At 50.0% G+C, this 21,345-nt stretch overlaps 1 protein-coding gene across 6 annotated transcripts; it reads right to left on the bottom strand.

Moving 5' to 3' along the window:
• Positions 1–1,023: 1,023 nt before the first annotated feature.
• On the bottom strand, positions 1,024–10,048 carry C9H19orf12 (chromosome 9 C19orf12 homolog). Of its 6 annotated transcripts, none has more exons than XM_072967287.1 (4): positions 9,896–10,029; positions 8,554–8,750; positions 5,177–5,346; positions 1,024–2,042 (listed from the first exon to the last, which is right to left on the bottom strand). In XM_072967287.1, the coding sequence occupies exons 3-4, from the start codon at positions 5,334–5,336 to the stop codon at positions 1,777–1,779; spliced, it is 426 nt and encodes a 141-aa protein (XP_072823388.1). In that variant the 5' UTR covers positions 5,337–5,346; positions 8,554–8,750; positions 9,896–10,029; the 3' UTR covers positions 1,024–1,776. The 6 variants fall into 6 exon arrangements, with proteins under 6 accessions (XP_072823388.1, XP_072823390.1, XP_072823389.1 ...); XM_072967289.1 differs by having other exon boundaries at positions 8,554–8,741; positions 9,896–9,986; XM_072967288.1 differs by lacking the exon at positions 9,896–10,029 and adding an exon at positions 9,726–9,843.
• Between the last annotated feature and the right edge of the window lie 11,297 nt (positions 10,049–21,345).

The following is a 21,345-nucleotide window of genomic DNA, read 5'->3' as shown; positions in this document are numbered from 1 at the left end:
TCCAGTGGCTGCATCTGGGGAGGGGCTGGAGCAGGCGTCAGCGTAAAAGGACACCTTCCTTATCTATTTGGATCTCTTGGTATCTTCTACGTTTTGTACCAGGTTGGTATTACCTATTCAAAAATAAATGAAGAATTTCAAAGAAGGTACAGAAATGGAAATACAAAAGCCATAGCTGTTTGAAGGAGAAAGCAAAGAAGGTGCTTTCAGCTCTTGGGGAAGACAAGACTTGAGGTCTGGACTCAAAGCCCATTGCAAGTCACCCAGGACCCAGCTAGTGGCTTCATTCAGCAAGGCCTGCTCTGTCCAATGCCAAATTGGCCAGCAGTCGGGCCATCTCCTCCCTGAAGTGGTTTTCCCAGGGGGAAAGGCAGGCAGGCCAGGGGAGGGACTCCAGTGGACACAGGTGCAGGACCTCTGAGCTGGGACCACCTGTGTCCCCTGGGCCTGGCATAGTAGGACCCAACACATGAGAAATGAATGAGTGGGGCTTCCCCCAACCCCCTAGTCACCTTCTGAGTCAGGAGAATCATCTCAATGGGCCTCGCCCTACCTCCCCAAACCCAAGCAGTGCAAATGACCGCAGTGGCTTCCTCAAGCCCGGGCCTGTGCCAGGACACCTGATTTGTGCTAGTCAGATGAAGAGCAACTTTTCTGAGATAAAAGCTCGATCCTTCCTTAATCACCATGGGTTCCAATTCACCCTGAAGTTTTCTTTCCACACACGGAGGTGTGGGATATTGACTCGCCTCAGCAGGCATGCCTCCCTCTGCACCCCAGGGAGGCCAGTGCTGCTTCTGTCCTGGTCCCTGGAGACCCGAGAGATGTTCTGCGGTTGCTAGGGGAGGCTTGGGGCGGTGTCCACACACCTGCAGCACAGGAGCCAGAGCAGTTTGAAAGTCAGGTCTCAGGCACTGGAACTCAGAGCTTTCTTTCATTCTTTAAAGACACAAATCCCATACCTTCCCTTGTTAATGACTTCGAATGTTAGAGATACTTTACACAAAATAGGTACAAAAAGGACTGGTTACAAAATATTTATTGCAATTTGATGACACTTGACAGTCAAGTTACGGTTCTGAGAGCAAAGCAAAAACAGTATTAGGGGAAATTTAGGGTGGGTACATTTCTTAGAGAGAGTTTACGATCCTGCCCCATCAGAAACAGCAGTACTTTTTTACTGAAAATATTTAATTAAAAAGCAGAACCTAAGAAGTACGGTGATTTTTCAGATAGGGAAAGCAAGCCCCTGGGAGGGGCCAGAGCCCAGGTGACAGCTAGTGGGGGAGGGGCTGGGTGCCACTGACATTTGTGGCTTCACTCAGCAGGCCTAATGCCCCTCCGTGAGGCCACTCAGAAGTCACTGGGGGGCCGGGGGTGGTGGGGAAGGTGCATTCAAGAGGTAAACATGATTCCAGCTTGGGCCAGCTCTGAGGTCCCGAGACCCAGGCCCTGAGAGGGGCTGGCTGTGCAAAGGGTGCCTGGACAGGCGTCATCTTCACAAGATCAGAAGGCTCAATGTGACGTTCCCCAGCTTCCCTGTCGAAAGGTTGTCAGGGCACAGTGGAGCACACAGCCACACAACACAGTGTCTTCATAAATGACTTCCAGAACATGACAGATCACAGCAGCAGCCTCTCCAGCGGGAGATTTCGCTCCAGTTTAGGGTGACACACTGACGATGCGGGGCTTCCCCCAGCTCCCCGGTCACCTGCCAGGAGCCAGGGCCATGGGGGGAATCACCTCGGACGGACCCCCGCTCCGCAGAGCAGTGGCCTAGTCGTCGTACCGAACTTCCGCCTGGAGCTCCGTGGTGATGTAGTTGGCCAGCATCGCCAGCAGCTGCTGCTGCAGGGCCTCACTGCCCATGACCAGCATGGTCAGCTGCACGGCGTCCGTCCACTCCAGGTGCCTGAGGATGGCGACGGCCTCGTTAAAGAGCTTCTGCTGCTCGGCAGGCGGCAGCTCCATTAAGATCTGAGGAACTGGCTTAAACTGTCCACTCGTCATCCACGCGCCTAATAGACCCCCGATGGCGCCCCCTAGAAAAGAGGATTAGCCAATTAGTCGGCCTTATTCATAAATGATGGCCACAGGTTCTCAGTGAGCACCTGTCCTCTGGCCTGACGAGTGGGCACATTCATGAGCCAGTCAGAACGGGCTCGGCTTCATATCTGCTCCGCCAGGAAGGCGGAGGGCAAAGGTTTATGTGGTCTGCGGTCCATTTGGCTCAGATAATTGACACCCAAAGGTGCCCTCCCCTAAGCTCTCCACTCACTGTGAAGCACCTCCCACCTCAGAGCTGTGCTAACTAAAATCCTCTTCATGGGCTGAAATGAAGGTTTCCATGCCTCCCATAAAAATTTCTCTCATCTCAAAGGAGAGGGCTGAGAAGCAAATACATTTTCAAGGAGAACCATCTCAGTGGTGAGTCCGTTTCCTCCAGTGAGTGGCTCCTCAGCCCTGAACTTTAAAATTCCCAGTGAAATCAGGTGCTGAAGAGACGCTGGGGATAGATGAGGGGGTGTCTTCTCTTGAAACGTTTTCACACAACCCCTCCAAAGTTGTGTGATGATAGATAACAAATTTAATGTACCAAGCTATTTCTCTCTCTGCTACCTAGAAGGGCACAAGTATTATTTTTAAATGTAAATTTATTATCATCAAAGTAAAAGCATGCTATTTAAGGACCTGAAGACCTTGTATCAATGGAAAGGTCCATCTAACCAGGTCAGGTGCAGTCTGCTATAGAAAGATGTCCTAGGGCAGGGGTCTCACACTCAAGAAGCCGGGCAGGTAACCAAAAGGACTGAGGTGGGCTGTGTGGGCCTGTGGTGACCTGGAGAGCTGGGTCTCTGTGCGAAGGAGCAGTGGCTACCCCGTGCCAGCCAACTGCTGCTATGTGGAATGCCAGATTTGTATCTTTAAAAAGTCCCAAGATTTTAAAATATTGGCAATCAGATATTTAAAAGATGCAGCCAGGCTGGACTTGGTGACTCTCTTTGGAGGAAGAGAGTATGGAACGGGGAAACAGTAACTTTGCAGTGGAGAAAACTGGCCTGAACCAGGTGCTCAAGGTGAGCATCACGAGGGAGGTCCCATGGATGCCCTGCAATGTGCTATGAGAAGCGTCCTTCACCTCTGTGGCACTCCTTCCAAAGATCCATAACCCCAGTGTAATCATGAGAAGGGCATCAGGCAGAGCCAAATTGAGAGGCATTCTACAAAATATCTGACCAGTAAACCTCAAAACTATCAAAGCTGTAAAAAAAAAAAAAAAAAAAAAAGAAGACCAGAGGAGACTAAGGAGACATGATGGTTAAATGCAACGTGGTATTGTGGGATAGATCTGGGACAGAAAAAGATCATTAATGCAAAAACTGGTAAAACCCAAATGTGTAGGCTGGACTCGGCCGATAGGCAGTAAATCCTGCTCTATCTCAGAAAGCCAAGTGCGGAGGCACCTGGAAGCATACACCTCCTCTGACACGGGGACCGGGCTGGCCAGCCTCGGGTCACGGAGGCTGAACACTGCCCCTGGACAGACATCTGCCCCGCACTCTGAAAGAAAGGAGCATTCCAGGGAGGCAGAGCCAGTCATTTGCAAGTTTTACTGAACTTTTCCCCATGACACCAGTGAAACGCTTAGAGCCGACAAGAGTTGCACTCATCTGCACTAAACCTTTACGAGAACATCAATATTTGATTTAGAGCAGCACTTAATGTGAAAAGTCGCCAGGAAATATCGACCAGCAAATTACTAACTCTTTGGAGAAGAGAAAATTCCTTTGTTTTCTGGGTAAAATGATGCTCCCGGCCATGACCAAGGGCTGCAAGTAGTGAGTGAATCCCCCGGGTTCTCTTTGCAGATATCCTGTTCTCTATCAGCTTTTGCTCAATCTGAACAAAATATATGCCCCTCAAATGGCATCTGGGCACAGCTATACGATAAATGATCGCAGCAAGCCCTCCCTGAGCACACCAGATGGGGCAGGACAAAGACACGGGATGCCACCGAGGAAGAAGGTGATGGCCTTGTCTCCTCCCCCATGGGCCACTTCCTGGATGGCAAGAAGTGGAAGCTAGGACTCACTAATGCATAGAGTATGGAAATGGAAATGTATAGATGGAGTGTCTGGGGCCACCCCCCAAACTGATTTTTCTCCCCAGTGTGGCCTCAGCTTAATAAAACATCCTTGAACGTCAATCCTGCTACCGAAGGGAGGAACGGAGCAAGAAGGGAGCAAGAAGCCTTGCCAGTGCACTGGGACACAGAAGCCAGCCTCAGAAGAACAGCCTGTATTCATGTGAAGACTGCGAGGAAGAATTTCCACCAGAATGTGGGCTTTCCTTGGCCCTGTATCCCCAGCACAGGCTGCCCCGCACAGAGGAGGCATTCAGTAAATATTTGCTGAGCCCACGCTTTGCACTGATGCCCCCGTGTGACAGGGTCCATCTGAGGCACCTCAAGGGAGGCCTTATCTGGCCCCTCCCCTATGTCAGGTTGGGACAGCGGCCAGCTCTCTGACACCACCCCGAGCCTGTGGTCAGGGCCACACAGGAATTCTTCTTGCTCCTCAGCCAAAGAAAGCAACATCATTTCTAGCTCCAAGGAACGATGCGGAAAAATCAAACTTTCATTTGTTGCCAGTAACTGGTTCCCAAACAGAAGCAGGTGCTAAAAGCAGGGGGCAGGGACCACCCCTCTAGGAGTTTGCTTGTTGCTGTTCCTACCTCGGACTGCTTGCGTTCAGAACGAGGAAGTGCTCTGTGACTGAGCTTATGTAAAATGGCCCAACAGCACCAGCCCCGAGGAGGTGCTGGGCCAGTCTCGGGTTCCTCTCGCTTCCCCTCAGTGGTGATGGGGGAGGGAGGCTGTTCGAGGGACCTGGGACACCCTGAAATCTTCAGACCCTAGGACACATCCCTGGGGCAGGGGAGAAGTGTCCTCCAGGTCTGTGTGACACAAATGCCATTTTCAAGGGCGCCCTTCACTTCTGAGACATTCACACAGAAGCCTGTGTTTTTAACAGGACTATATATGTTCCCAAAGACCATTTCTCAGAAGCAACCTTAGCTCAACAAACTTCCCACACAGGGCAGAGGCTTTTATGAGGTCCCCGTGGTTTCAAAGGCCTTTTTCCAACAACTGTCCCTGCGGGACCCTTGCACTTACCAAAGGCTACTCCTGGTGGGCCGCCAACCAAACCACCAACGAAGGCCACGGCCCCTGCGACCAGGGCGCCCCTCCCAGAGTGCCTGATGGTCGCCTTCATGTTCTTCTCCTCGGAGATGGAACACAGCAGTTTCATGATGTCCTTTACTACGACGGGCATTGTGGCAGGCCTAGAAGGAAGCATTTTGAAGGGCACCTTCAGTGAGTGAAGGGTATTTCCACCCAAACGTAACTCTTCCTATAGTTCCAAGGAAGGGTCCCCATTGTTGGTAAATAGGAGCTCTGTCATGCGCACGATGGACGGCACCCCCACAGTCATGTGACAAGTTCTCTGTCACAGAGAAAGCAGGGCAGCGTTCAGTTAATAAGCAGACAGAATCAGCCAAGGGGATGAAAGGTCTCTGCTCTCTGATTAACTTCTGATCTACGCCTGATTAAGGAGAAACCCCGGCCACATGCTCCACCAGTTCATCACGAGTGAAGCAAGTCTGCGCTCTCTTGCATCAGTGCAGTGGCCTTTCACCCAGGTCAGGCAAACTCTGAGCACAAAGCCTGGCTGAGCGTGCAAAGTCCCAGCCTTGCATCCTCTTCTGTGAGACAGGGCACCTCAGCTCATGCCAAGCCAGAGAAGGGGAATGTACGGGACTCTGCGACCACACAGCCTTGTATTCACCGGTTGACCCTGAGCAGAGTGTCAGATGGAAATAAGCCACCTACAGGCTGGATTCTTGCAAGTGTAACTAGAATGGATGCAAAGTGCCTGGAGCAAGCCTGGAACACTGCAGACTCTCAGATATGATGTCTCTAAACCAACGTTCTGTTCCTAACACACACCACTGGCTCCTACAAGCAACCACTTCTAAAGTCCATCCATTCTACTCATGGGACACCAAAGGCAGAGACAGGATGACATAGTACGATGAAACAACCAGAGAATAAAAGAAATCAGAGAGTTCTAGGGGTGTGCATATGAATGGAGAGATGACAGACGGATGGACTTTGGAACAAAAATCTTTAGAACAGTTCTCTGGGGTCAGGGAACTGCCACTGGCAGAATGCCAGGTAGGGGCAAGGGTGAGGCCAGGGCAGGGTCAGCCCCAGGGCTGGTGGGAATGGAGAGCCCCGGCGCTGACGGGCCACCTGGAAGGGTAGGAAGTAAAATCAAAGTGGCACTGAGTGGGTGCTTCCACTTCAGCTTCAGCTGGACCCAAGGATCAATGGGCACTCTTCTTTCTCACCAACACTCCTCTTTTCATTCAAGGCTGAGACACACAAACATCCACTAAAGGAACTTGACTGTGGGAGTTTGGAGCAGACCCTATTGCTCAGTATCTTTTGGATATATGAGCTTTCTTTTTTAACCCAAGGATAATCCGGAAATAGTCTCTAATGTAAAATTACTCCCCCAATCCGAAGAGAATTCTGAGCACTGAGAACAAATCTGTGGACCTCCTGTATCAGCACAGTCAGAGCTTCCTTCTAGCCCCAGGAGAGGTAAGAAGGACCCTGTGCTCCAGCCCCTGTAAATTTTCCCTTATTTTTTTGATATTCTTGACATCAATGATTCTGTCTTGCTCAATGCAGCCAGTATAGATGGAGTGAGATTCTGTATTAACAAGCCCCCAGGTGGTCTTCTGCCCTCACCTTGGACAGCAAGACGTCTGACACCTGTTACTCAGTCCTCGAGTTCAGAAATTGCAAAGAGACATCCCCTAGATGTGCCCGTTCACCAAGTCGGGTGTGAGGGGCAGCAGAGGGGCAGCCCTGCAGGGTTCCCCGAGGGACTGGAGGAGAATCCAGGTGTGCCTGTCCTTGCTCTGGCTCCCAGGTACCAAAATGCCTCCTGGCTTCCAGGTCCCTCTGCTCACCAGTGGTCACCATGTGCAGACAGAGCGCATGCCTCCTCCTCCTCCCTGCAAGAGAACCCCCTTCCACTCCTCCAGAGGTCAAGAATTGTCCAGGCACAAATGTCAAGATCACATTATAGCCTTGTAACAGCGAAGGAACTGCACGTGACAGAGGCCACTCAGAAACTGGGGAGTGGGGAGTAACCTGATTTGCCCAATAGCCTTGGTCTTGCAAAGCTACACAAACAAAATGTCTAATTTCAAATATGAGCTAAGAAAAACCAAAGGAATTAATTTCACAGTAAAACCTTTCAAAAAGCTAAAAATCTTTCTGTAAAGTATCTGATCACCTTCTAGCTTAGCTCTGGTTTATATCCAGCTTTTTTATTCTCAATTATGCCGGAAAAAAGAGAGATGAAAAGGGAGATGAAGCTGAGGTCCTGGGAACACTGCAATGAGCCTCCCACTCCCAGGGGCATGAAGACCCTGAGCCTCACCACGCTTGATCTGCGAGGCTGGCTTCCAGACCAGTGCACTCTGCCCAGACGCCACCCCTAAAACAAACTTTCTGCAGAATTACTCTCGAAACAGTTTCTGCACAGCAAGAAAATGCACGTAAAAGAGGCAAGAAACAGATACATACATACAAACCCACTTCATCCTCTACTGTCTTAAAAAAAAAAAAAGCTTCCAAACTGCTCTGAGTGGCTAAGTCGAAACCCACAGAGGCTAATGAGGCATTATTGTGCAAACGCTACCTCCAACCTCCACTTAGCCCCAGTTGGGTCCCCACAAGGCATAAGCCCAGAGCTCTGCAGGGCCGGAGGGCCAGCAGGTATCATGATGTGTGGGAGGAAGTGGCCCAGCTCCTGCTGGGTCCAATGGTTTCACACCATGAGTAAAGAGGAGCCACTGTGGCTGCCTCCATCCAAGGGAACGCTGGTCTAATTTCCTTGCAAGAATCATTTTAGAAGTTGGAGCATCAACAGACTCTTGTTGTGAAAGAAAGGTCTGCAGCCCCTTCCCCTCCTCACTTCTCCAGGCTTGCCAGATTGAGCAGAGAAGCCAGTCCTGCCCCTCCTTCTCCCACTCCGGCTGCCTCTGTCTGTAAGTGGCAGAGAAGTGGGTGAGGAGGGAGGAGGCAGAAGGAGCACTCTGAAGGGGACAGACCTCAAAGGGGTGGGGGTGTTCCCCCCCATACATATCACACCTATTTCAGAATCAGACTTGTCCATGAAACAGGCTCTGGCCACAGGAAGCCCATCTGCCAGCCATAGGGAAGGCAAACGACAATGTGAAGCCCTGGTTTCTTGCAAGCACCCAGGCTGGTCTGCTTGATTACAGCAGGGATTTGGGGGAGAGGGAGATAAGCCTGTCCCTGGGACTGCAGCCTGGCTTTCTGAGATGGACCAGATTGTGAGAGATGAGGGAGAGGAAAGCTCCAGAGCTAACACAGACCTCCATGAACACGGTTCTTCTAAACAATCAGAAAAGCAGAGCCTCGTTAAGAATCAGAGTGATCACACTCACCTGGAATCCTCAGTACTTTATACTTTTCTGGTGGAATTTACAAAACTCCACTGTGCCCAGTGGCTCCTGTAAATCGTGTCTTCTCACCTCTCCACACCCCAGGGCAAATGCTGCAGGTGGATCCTGCGGGGCCAACTGACATCCTTCAAAGTCCAACAACCTCCATTTCTGGGTTCTCAGGTATCAGCCTGCAATCCCTCAACAGATAAAGTACATTCTTTACCGGGCACGTTTGCCCTAACAAACTGATAGCCCTAGGTAATGCCTAATCTCACAGTAGCTCAGGCTGGCTTGTTTCAGCCCACCTTATCAGAGTCATCAACCCTACCGCCCTTCATGACCCTAAACTTCTTATCTCACCTACAACCAATCAGAGACTCGTGCACAAGCGGATCAGGCACCTTGAGGCCCTACCTTATAAAAGACCCCAACAGCGGACTCCCTGCGCTCACGCAGGCACCTCTTGCCTATGTGGCCCGCTGTTGCCTACAACAGCGTAACTATTAAACTTTTCCTTTGTTCTTCGCCCCATGCTCACACAGACACCTCTCCTCTGTGTGCCCTGCTGTTGTCATGCGCAGTGTACCCCTAATAAATGCCTTTACTATTCTTCTTCATCTCTGGTACATTCTCTTAGCGATCTGCGCCACCGGCCCATCCCCGGCTCACCCGCCGCGTTGTGTCCACAGCAGATCCCATCAGCAAAACGTTGTCAGATTAGCCCACAGACTGGCACTTAAGTTAGGTGCCAGTGTTTAAAAATCAAGAGATTTCACATATACCTCAGATTTCTGGTTTCTCCTGAAAAAGCAAAAGAGCAAGCCACACTGGGCCCACCTTCTGCAGCAGCCCAGGCCAGAGCTGAGCAGTGCCCTAGCGGAGAACACCTGACCTACCTATCTGGCCTGTGAACAGGTGGCTTCACAACCTCTCAAATTATTCCTATTTCTTTTTTAAAAGGCTAAAGAAGCTACCAGTTTCTACAAAACTGACCTTCCCTCCTCTAAATCTGTAACATCTCTTTCTGATCATCTCTAAACCAACGTCCAGATCAGAGGGCAAGGCCAGGGGTGCCCCGCCTTGCGCCGCCCGGCCCTAGGCGCACCCAGATTCCTGCGGTAGATGACACGCACGCACATCGGGTTCCTGCGGGAGGTGACACTCACACACACCTCTCAGTGCCTCCCTTTCTTCATCTGAAAAACGAAAGCACTAACAGCGCCCGCCCACCCAGGAGCGGAGAGGCCAGGCGCGCGGCGGGCCCCTCCGCAGCCGCTCCAGCCCAGCGCCGCGCCGCCCCGCCCCGCCCCGCCCCGCCCCCAAACCGGCTCAGGCCCTTTACCTGCGAGGACGGCGCCGCGAGGTCACAAGCCGGCAGGCGCGACGACACGAGGCCGCGGCGCTGACCCCACCCTCCCGCCTTCCGGCTCGGCCGCGCCGGGCCTTCCGGGAGCTCCCACCAACCGGGTCGCGGCGGTGCCTCCGCCGCCGCCGCCGCCGCCGCGCTCCCCGCCCCCGCGCTCCCCGCGCTCCCCGCCCCCGCCCGGCTCCCGGAGCGGCCGGCCCGCTGGGGCGCCTGGAGCCGGGTGCTGGGGCTCCGAGGCCGCGCGCCTTCTCGCGCACCCCTGCCCCCCACCCCGCCCACACTCGTTTCAGGTCGGGTTCCTTTGGACCTTGCTCAAGCCCGCGGGCCTCCCGGGAGACCCGCTCTCCCTTTGCCCCTCCACTCAGGACCTGGGGACCCCCTCCCTCTCCCAAGGCCCGGCGCCGGAGAGCAGAGCGCACAGCGGGTCTTGGCAAGTATTCGGTGAATGGGGCAGAATCACACATCACCGGGTCCCAGTGGCGGCACCAGCGGCCTCAGGTTTGAAAAGATTTGAAAAGGCCAAGCGCCGCCTTTGTTCCAAGGGAAGGGGAGGTCCAGTTTCGAGGCAAAGCTGAGGCTGGGGAGCCTCTTGGGAGGGGGCATGAGGGGTGCGTGTAGCAGAAGGGCCAGGGAAAACTTTAAAGGGGCCTACCTAGAAGCCATCCCCCCATCTTCCCCGAACCCCCTTCCCCAACGCACACAAGAGCTGGCCTTGAACCAGCTCAAATCTAAAGAAGACTTCTTTCTGGTGGCTTTCCATGGACTGTCTCACTTAATCCTGACGGCAGTCCTGCCACGTGGACATTGCCATCTTACAGGTGGGAGAAGGGAGGCACCAAGTGGCAGAGAGGTTGGTGTAGCCCAGGCCACCAAGTATCAAGGTCCAGACGTCAGTCTGGGTCCACCTGCTCCAAGCCCCGGCTTATAACCAGCGCTCTGCCTTGCTTTCTTGGGGTGCTGTGGGCACCCAGAGGCTGGGCCTCTTTCACACTGCCAGAACAATATGGTTACTTCTTCTTCATCTATTTTGAATGGGAAAGTACTTTGGGTTTGTCTGTGTGTGAGATACAGATATATAGATAGATAATCTCACTTTATTGAGGTATGATTGACATATAAAAAGCTGTACATATGATGACTTTTATACCTATGAAACCATCACCACCATCAGGGCCATAAATGTATACATCACCTCTGGATGTCTCCTCCTGCCTCCTTTATCATTATTATCATTTGTGCGTGTGTGCGCGTGCGCATGGCAGCTGGGGGCGGTAAGAATACTTAACATAAGATCTGCCTTCTTAACAAACTTTAGTGTACAATCCAACATTGTTAGCTGTAGACACTATGTTGTATTGTAGATCTGGAGAACTTCTTCATCTTATTTAACTGAAACTTTATTTTCTTTCTCATCATTTTGTTACTTCTGTTTCCCCTCTGTCCCCATTGTGAGAAAGAACCAAAGTTCTCCTGGCTAGAGTGAAATAACCCCTTCTGTTCTGGAATAGGACATTTGCCTGCGTTTGGGCGACTTTCAAGAGTAAAAATTAACAGGTTAAGAATAGCCCAGCCCCCTGGGGTGTCTCCAGGGCCTGGGTGAAGTTCTCCTGTTTCTCTGCAGGCAGCTCCCTCTGGCGGTACATTAAAGAACTGGGCCTGCTCGCTCCTTCCCCAGAGATGGGAGGGAGAGGACAGGGAGGGAGCAAAGATTCTGGAAAGGAAGGAAACTTCAAGGTCAAGCCCTCTAGAGAAAGCTAGCTGAGAGAAGTAATGCAAACATTTAACCCATCAGCAACCTGGGACCTTCATGCTGATATGAATAAAGTCATAAAATGCACACACCAAAGCCCATCACGATAACACAAGGTACCGCATCCCCACGATGGCAGTCGGGGCTTCTGCAAAGTGAGTCCCAGGAACGAGGTGCACAGTGGGGTCTCCATGCTGGTGTGGTGACTGCACTGGCCCCACATCCAGCTTGTGCTTTCATAATGCTAGCAATCTGAAGGTCTGGCTGGGTGACCTTGGGAAAGTTACTCAACTTCTCTGTGCCTCAGCTTTCTCATTTGGGAAATGACAATAATAATAGTGCCTGTCTCATAGGACTATTGTGAAGATTAAAAGCAGTAATATGTGGGAATCTAGATTATTCTTGTTTACATCATAGGATATGAAAATAAACAGCATCTCCAAAGTCCCAAATATGAGCCTCATATGCCCAGTGTGGCAGGAAATCCAGTTCTACTCCAGCCTTCACAATGTACTCTCTTCCTGTTGGGCCTTGAGTCTCCCCGGGTGCTAGGTAGTGTTCACAGAGCCAGCTGGGGCCAGAACTCAGATGGGGTCCTATGAGTCCAGTGCCCCCACCCTCCCCTTTTCCAGAGGCTGAGTGAGCCAGCTCCTAACTCACACAGCTCTTTCAGGATAAACCCACCCAAACCCAGGGCTGGATGATCATGTATGCAGGCCACACACACATAAACGCCTGAAACCTCTTTTTTTTTTTTTAAATTGAAGTACAGTCAGTTGCAATATGTCAATTTCTGGTGTACAGCATAATGTCCCTTTAATGTATATATATATACATATATTCATTTTCATATTCTTTTTCTTTAAAGATTATTACAAGATATTGAATATGGTTCCCTGTGCTTTACCGAAGAAATTTGTTTTTTATCTATTTTTTTATACAGTGGTTAACATTTGCAAATCTCAAACTCCCAAATTTATCCCTTCTCACCCCTCTTCCCTGTTAACCATAAGATTGTTTACTGTGTCTGTGAGTCTGTTTCTTTTGTAGATGAGTTCATTAGTGTCCTTTTTTTTTTAAAGATTCCACATATAAGTGATATGATGTGGTGTTTTTCTTTCTCTTTCTGGCTTATTTCATTTAGAATGACAATCTCCAGGTCCTTCCATGCTGCTGCAATTGGCATTATTTTATTCTTTTTTATGACTGAGTAGTATTCCACTGTATAAATATACCACCTTTATCCAGTCACCTGTCGATGGACATTTAGGTTGCCCCCATGACTTGGCTATTGTAAGTAGTGCTGTAATGAACACTAGGGTGCATGTATCTTTTCGAATTAGAGTTCCTTTTGGATATATGCCTAGGAGTGAGATTGCTGGGTCATATGGTAAGTCTATTTAGTTTTTTGGGGGAATCTTCATACTGCCCCTTAAACCTCTTAATAAGAGCATACAAGTAATCTGGGTGTCATTTTGAAAACTAAAATGTTATAGTCAATGCTCTTTTTATTTTAAATTACCTCTAAGGAGGCACCGTAGTCTGTGTGGTGCTTAGGGATTCCGTGGGGCCTTGATCCAGCCTTGCAACCAATCCTTTGTCCCAGGGCACTCACAGGGCCAGGGTTTGGGCTCAGGAGATGTCCACCTCACATGCTGGGCCCAGGACACCCTTCCTAAGGGCCTCTGAGTCCTTAGCCCCAAAGGCAGAGATCTCCTAGCCCCGAGTCCTTCCCCTAGGATGCCTGCCACTCTTTTCACCTGTGACGTGGGCAGCACACTTTTTGGCACATACCAGGTGTATTCGTTTACTAGTGCCCCTTAAAAAAAATACCACGAACTGGGTGGCTCGAAAGAGAAATGTGCTGTCTAACAGTTTTGGAGACTAGAAGTCCAAGGAGTTGGCAGGGCCACACTGCCTCTGAAACCAGCCGGGGAGAAGCCTTCCTTGCCTCTTCCAGGTTCTGGTGGCAGCCACCAACCTTTGGTGTTCCCTGTCTTGCAGCTGCATCTCTGCGCTCTTGTCACATGATGTTCTCGGTGTGTGTGTGTATCCAAATTTCCCGCTTCTTATATGACACCAGTCATATTGGAGTCAAGTCCCTCCCCTGCCCCCACAATGACCTCTTTTTAACTCACTCACACCTCCAAAGACCCTGTATCCAAATAAGGTCATGCTCACGAGTACCAGGGCTTAGGACTTCACAGGTCTTTTTGGGTGATACAATTCACTCCATCACACCAGGTATTCAGCAAATGCCAGCTGTGATGATTATTATCCGACTATGCACGTGGTGCATGCACGCATGATAAGAGTACCAGTCTCAGCCACGCCTTGTGTGCGGCGGGCCATCTAGGGACAGCTTAATTCCGAAAGGGTTGTTGAGGGACAAGGTGGCTTTGGGACTGGTAATGAGCTCCTCCCGGGCTTCATCATTGTTCTTCTAAATAATTAATTCATCTTCTTCCTTGGTGTTTACATCCTTCAAATATTTGTAGACGGTTATCATGTCCCTTTAGTCATCACTTAGCGCCACTCTACATATTTGCCATGGTGTTGAGTGTGTGTGATCCTCATTGTCATGATTATTATTATTATTATTATTTCCTCAAGGCGCACTCCCTTAGTCCCTCAGCCGCCATCATCGCTGTGTGAATTTCCTCCAGGTGCATAGCCTTTCAAGCGCCAAGTTCCCAGGCATGGAACATTAGAAGTCAGTAGGGGTGACAAGGGATGGCTTGCAGGCGCTCTGCCTCCCTGCTTCTCTGTCATTTATGTCAGTTTCCCCAAAGCCACATCAAATAAACAGACAAGCTAAGTTAAAAACGGTGTGCTTACCGTGCAAATACAGCTTCCAGACAAATCTCCCTGCCCCTGCTTCCATCCAGATAAACCCTGTTTCCTCAACTACAAAATGAGGGTAAGAATCCCTGATCTCAACAACCTGGGGTTCCTGTGAGGACCGAATGGGGAAGAGAGTGGACAAGTATTTTGCAAACCACAAAGCAGGCGGTGTCAGCAGTGCCTTCAACATACGATTGGATTTCTGCAAAACATTTCAGGGGGTCAGCTGTCCTAAACTGCCAGACATGCTAAGTTAGGATTTACAAAATGAACTCGACAGAACTGAGATGCACCCTAAAATCTGTTTGTTGAAAGAATATAGAGATGCCCTGCTTTCAAAATCTACTATTAGATTTTAGTATTCCAAATAAAGTGTAGAACTCAGAGCCGGATGGGCCCTCAGAGATGTGTTACAGATGGCCCTGAGGAGGTTTTGGAAGGTTACGCAGCTATAAAAGATTTGAAAAAAAATCCACCTTCTCTTCCGTCTCAGACCTCACCGAAGAGTTCTTCTGTACCCGGAAGACTTATTTTCAGTCTGAGAAGAATGATTTTCAATGGTTCTGTTGAACATGCAATTCTCATGCAAGTCTTTCTATAATTATCCTGTTTCGGTTATTATACAGTTTCTGGAACAATAGGACTTTTATTGTACTGCCGTATCTGTTATAATAGATGTTTCATTACAGAAAATTATGGTAGAGTCACTATTATGATTCTGAAGTTTTTATTTCAAATTGCTCATAGGATGGAAATTCTTTCTCCCAAATAGTTTTTACTTTAATGGTGCTTTGGGTTTTTGGGTTTGTTTGTTTTTTTTTTCAAACTTTAGTCTGTTTGGGATTTTGTTCAATGGGAGAATGTTTTCTTTTGCTCCAGTACACTCTGTGGCTGAGAAGTTACCCCTGGTGTGTGTTTGTTGGTTTGTTTGTTCTTTGAATGTGGTGCACAGAATTTTTTTTAAAATGTCATGTAGGTTGTTCTATATATATCTGCATGCATTAGACTCAGGCTGTCATAGAAAATACCACAGACTGGGTGGCTCAAGCAGAAACTTATTTCTCACAGTTCTGGAGACTGGAAGTCCAAGAGCAAGATCAGCAACTGCTGAAACTGATCCGCAAAGATCAGTTTCATCCTGAGGCTTGCAGGCAGCTGCCGGCTTGCTGTGTGCTCACGTGACCTCGTCTCCCTACCCACAGGGAGAGAGAGCAGCTCTCTGGTGTCTCTCCTTATGTGGACACTAATCCTATCACATCAGGGCCTCACCCTTATGATCTCATTTAACCTTTAATACCTCCTTATGGATCCCGTCTCCAGACACAGTCACATTGAGGGTTAGGGCTTCCTGTGAATTTCGGGGACACACAATTCAATCCATAGCACTGCATAACTTTTATTATTATTGCTGAAGAAATTCCCAGAGCCCTTGTGTTAAATGAAGTTAATAAACTAATATTTTGAGAAGGAATAAATAATATTATTGAGAATGACAAGAGAGAACTTGAAACTTCAGGCACAGTGGGGCCAGGCGATTATCCTATTTCGGATGGTAGCCCCACTAGGGGAGAAGTGTAGGGGCTGGAGTTTTTCTTGGTTAATTCTCTGGCCTCAGGTCCCCAGCTGGTGTGGCTGAGCCGGCGTCTGGAAGCATGTTTATTGACTCCGATGTGGTGGTTTCAGCCCGCAGGAGGATCTCGCCTCTGGAAAGGGTGACTCTGAAGTCTTGGACGTCAGGTGGGGCTCTAGGCCCAGTTGGCCTTTTCACATGGAAGGATTTAAGGACTATGGAAAGTCCCCAGATACCTGCCTACAGGTCCAGCTCCGCCAGGCCCTGCCTTCGAGTTTAACCATCAACTCCACACAGTCCTGGTAAAACACACTCTCCAGCTTAGGGTCCAGAACTACTGATGGGGGGACAAGTCCTGGGCCCTGGGAAAAACAGAGGATCCCCAGTCACAGTATTTAACTAGACAGACCTCAGATCATCTAGGCTCTAGGGTTTCCAGATGATTTCTTAGGCTCTCCGAGAAACACAAAGAGGAAGTTACTTCCCACAGTTACACTGTTAGTAACGGGATCATAACAAAGCTCTGAACCTCTTGGCCTCCCAGCCTCTTCCCACAGCACACTCTCCAGCAGGGAAGGGAGGAGCCCCTGGAGGGTACTGTGGGTCGGGGACACTGAGCATTGGGTGCTGAATGCCTTTGAAGGCTGGGGGAGGCAAGTAAACACACACATATTGCAAATATGAAGAAAATCAGAGAGGAAAATGTTTAGGGAATCTTCCAACATGGAAGACAAATCAGGTGGTTTGGAGCTCTGAGAAGAGAGGGGCCTTCACATTCAAGGCGCTCTCTTGAGGCTCCACAGCACTGGGAGGTGGGTCTCCGGGGTCTTGCCTCCTCCCCTCCCTCCACTCCCATCCCGCAGCCTGCCTGTCTGCTGGGCAATGTCAACTGCCTCGGGGGAGCGCAATCCTGACTTCAGGATGGAACCCGTGGGGAAAGGCATCTGCTTTGCACACATTTGGCCCCTTGGCTGGGCGCCCTTTATGTTAGGAAAGCAGACTCGACCTTGAGTTGCCATCAGTGCTTATCCACCTGTGGAACTCAGGTGGAAGAGCCTCCATTCACCCCAATGTTCAGGCCCTGGGAAGGCGGACTTGGGGGTGAAGGTTTGGAGAGGTGGACATGTGTTACCTCTGGCAGTGTATGTAGGTCAGGAGTTCAGGGGTGCTGTGTGGTTTCTACCAGGGCCCGCCTCCCCTGCCCGAGGCTCCAGCAGGTGCCAGGCTCTAGGCCCTCCTCCTTGGTCCAATTCCCCGCGACAGAAATGCCTTTCTCAGTTGCCATCATGCTTTGCTGGCGCAGCCCAGGGCAGGAAACCGCAGGCGCAGGCCGGCTGGGATCAGAGGCCCACGGCTTGGCGACAGCCCTGCCGGTGCCTGCGGCTGGGGAAGAGTGATCCTGATCCGAGCGAGCCAAGAGATTTCCCTCAAGTAAGCGCCTCAGACTATCCCTTGAAACCTCGAAGATTACAGCGAGCACACAATGGGGGCAAAGCGGCTTCCGATAATGCGGCAGACAGCGGGGCGCTGGGCCGCGGCGAGGATGCTCGGCGCCCGCGCTGGCGTGGGCCCCGGTGGGCTGCGGGCCGGCTCACCTGCCGCCTGGCTCCTCCCGGAAAACAAAGGCCCTGGGCCCATCCTTGCGGGGGCGGGGAGGGCCGGTCCGTGCGGGGTGGGTGGGGGTCGGGGGAGGGCCCGCACCGGCGAGCAAAGCAAGCAGACAAAGGGCGCGGCCGGGGCTGTGCGCGCGCGGCGGGGAAGCAGTGCAGCCCGAGCAGAACACCGGGTGTGGGTTTGGGACGAACGGGAAGCGCTCCGCATAATGCCTGTTGTTCTCACCGGGCTGCTTTTTTGCTAAGTTTCACCAAGTAATTTGCATGCCATTTCAAGAAAAGGAATGAATTATGGCTTAGTTTTTGTTCTATCTGCATAAAATAAAGGCTTCCTTTCCTTTATTATATCGAGATAATTCGGCCCAAGCAGAGCAGGGCGCACCATGGGCAAAGGGGGGGGGGGTGTCCCCCAGCCAGATTCCGGCTTCCTATCTGTGGAGCCGGAGGGCCCAATCCTGGGAAACCCTTGGTTTGTTATGGCTGTGCCGCGTGGCCGTGGCCGTGGGAATGAGCCGGAGCGTCAGCCCTCAGTCTCTCACGCCTCCCTTTCTTGCGGTAGAGGCTCCAGGATCCCCGTGCAGGTGGGGCTCAGGGGCAACAGTGCAGCCTGAAGTTGCTGGAGGGCCGAAGGACTTCCCTTCAAGTTGTGTTGGCAGAGTAAGCACATTGTTTATGTTGCAACTTTTTAAAAAGAGAATATTTTCAAAAATTCCTTTTCCAAAATTTATATAAGACCGAGGAAGATTCCGTAGTTGGATTAAGGAACAGTTATTACTTCTGCATAACGAATTACTTCAAAACTTAGTGGCTCAAGACAACAGAAAACACCTACTACTTCTCAGAATTCTGGAGTGCTGCATCTGAGCAGTTCCGATTGGGTTCTCTTGTGAGGCTGCCATCACGTGAAGGCTCGGCTGGGACTGGAGGATCCACTTCCAAGGTACCTTGACACCGGGGCCTCAGCATAGAGCTGCTTGAGCATTCTCATGACTAAGCAGTGGGCTTCCTTCAGAGCCAATGATCAAACAGAGCAGAAGCCACAATGTCTTTATGATCTAGCTTTGAAAGTTACGCACCATCACTTCCTCAACATCCAATTAGGTACGCGGTCCAGCACTTGTCACTATGGAAGGGGACCACACCAAGGCACGGAAACAAGCAGGTGAGGGTCGTTGAGGGCCATCTTGGAGACTGGTTACCACATATGATGATCAGTATTGTTGGGCAGGGGTTTCCTGATGGTCTGGAGAAGAATGCTATATGGCTAACGCCACAATTTCTTATTTGTCTTTCTAGTCAGTGAAAACGTAAGTGGTTGGTCACCTTTAATGCTATTCCATGTCAGCCAAGCCAGCCATCTGTGCAACAAGCAGGGACCCAGGGTCCTCTCAGGGCCAGCCCTCCTTCCAGATTGGGGGATCGAGCAGCAGTCAAGAGAGACAGGATTGCCCTCTTGGGACCCTGATGTTCTAGAGAGGGAAGACACAAGGAGACACACACATGGCAGTTAGGGCCATAATGCTGGGGGGGCACTATAGACAGTGCTGTCAGCTGGGGGATCCAGGAAGGACACTAAGCCCTGAATGGCATGGTGGGGGTCTGTACACCTTGGTCCTCCCAAATGGAAAATCTCCTGTGACCCAGGCATTGCAGTAAGGTGGCTGCAGCCAAATCTTTCAGTAGGACAATTGCCTAGATAAGGTAGACTTATGATAGCATCACAGCCCTCATGGAACACCTATGTGTTCAACACTCTCCCTCCCAGAATATGAGATCCACAGGAGAGGAACTATGTCCTATTTATCTCTATATCCCTGGTGCCTGAGGAATGACTAGTATATGATTCACTAATGACTGCCGTTAGTAATAATTATTTTATAGTTATCAGCCTTGCTGGTGTCCCCAAGTCTTTCAAGCTTAATAGAAATCACCCTTAACATTAATAAATAAAAGTGACTCAAGCTCTCAATCCACTTACGATGGAATACCAGCACTGAATCCTGAAGATTGTTGATGAGGGGTGGTGAAAACGAACTTCATTTCTCCCGAGTGGACGTCGCTGGAGCCTGACTCTTCCTGGCTCCTCTCCTAAGCCTTCCTTATTAGGTCCTGCATCTGCAGTCCTCCCTCTGCTCAGCTTGCCTGGACTGCGTGAACAGGGAACTCCAGATCTCCCCAGGGTCTGCCCCAAAGCGTCTCAGCGCAAGGTGCTTGATGCTGCAGACTTTGAGTCAAAGACTTGCAGCGGCCAGTGAGTTGGATACAGCAGCACGACCCATCAAGGGGCTTGAGAGGGAAAACTGAATCATCCTGGTCCTGGAAAGTCACGGGGACCCAGCCAGGCTCTCCTCAGCTTACTGGGTCTCTTGCCACTCTCTTCCCCATGGACCAGTCTCAACTCACTCCCACACTCAGCACTCCCCTTCCCACAGTCAGTAAGTTGCTCCTCCAGGCTCAGTAATTGAGGATCCAAAGCCTTGAGCTCAAGCCTTATCTCTAGCATGGTCGAAAGTTTAGGCTTCATGCCCAGCCTTCTTCTAAATGGAAGGAAGCTATGAGTATAAAGGTTTGCTCCATTCTCATGATGAGTTATGCAACACCTCCCCTTCTTTTTAGAAGACCCAGGCACCCTAGTCAAATTTTCTAGGTTTTATATTTAGAGCAATTTTTCATTCTGGCTGTCCATACCCACAAGACTGCTGTTTTAAACAAAGAAGTAGCTTGAGAAAACAAAACTTGAGTACGTTTTTTCCAAGATCTCTTGGTGTATTGTATGCTGTCATTTTACTGAACAATTTGTTGTCTGTGCAGTGACTTTAGGGGCTTTCTAAGAATGACTTTTCTCAAAAGACTATTTATCAGAGAGATGGCACCATTGAGTGAATCCTAGCCATTTTGTGGACAGGTGGACTGAGGGAGAAGTTCAGAGGCCATTCTGGAGTGATTTGCAATGTCTCAAACAGAAATATAACATCTTCTTTCATCCTCTGCCGAGTCTGGAGCTAAATTCACACCTTTTTTTTCCTCTTCCCATCACTTAAAATCAAATTCTCGCCCTTAATACTTCCTTTCAGAACTAAACTACAAATGATGTATTCCCATGCATATGAATTACCCAAAGTGTATGAGAATCGGCCCCACTGGAGTGTGCTAAAACCTTAATCCAACTAAGTTTAAATCTGCTAAGCCCTGATTAAGAAGGCGAAGGTATCTTTTTGTTTTATAAGACATTTAGGACAGTTCACATCACCCTGCACAGATGCACTGGAATCGATTGTGGGGCAAACTATAAAGAGAGCACATGTTCCCCGTATCTGTTCCTGAGCCAGGTAGGATGCTGAATTCTGATGAGGCTTGAGGCAGACACTGGCATCTGTCTCTGCACACACCTGTTTGGACACTGGTCTGACACCCTCCCTCGCTGTTCATCCTGGAAAGGTGGTGCATTTTCAGTTGAAACCTCATGACCTTAACATGGTGTCTTCTACAGACCACATGGCCACTCAACAGTTACTTGCTGGAGAAACAACACATAAAATATGACACTTTATTTTAAACACAGAGGTAGCACAGATTTATGCTACAAAGTTTCAAACACTTGATGACCTCTCCTTAGAGAAAAAGCAATGAAGGTAGCCTCTCCAATAAC

Source organism: Vicugna pacos, chromosome 9 (genome assembly GCF_048564905.1).
Source record: "Vicugna pacos chromosome 9, VicPac4, whole genome shotgun sequence".
Taxonomy (NCBI): domain Eukaryota; kingdom Metazoa; phylum Chordata; class Mammalia; order Artiodactyla; family Camelidae; genus Vicugna; species Vicugna pacos.
Note: the sequence above shows the minus strand (reverse complement) of the source record. Positions and strands in the feature narration are given on the sequence as shown.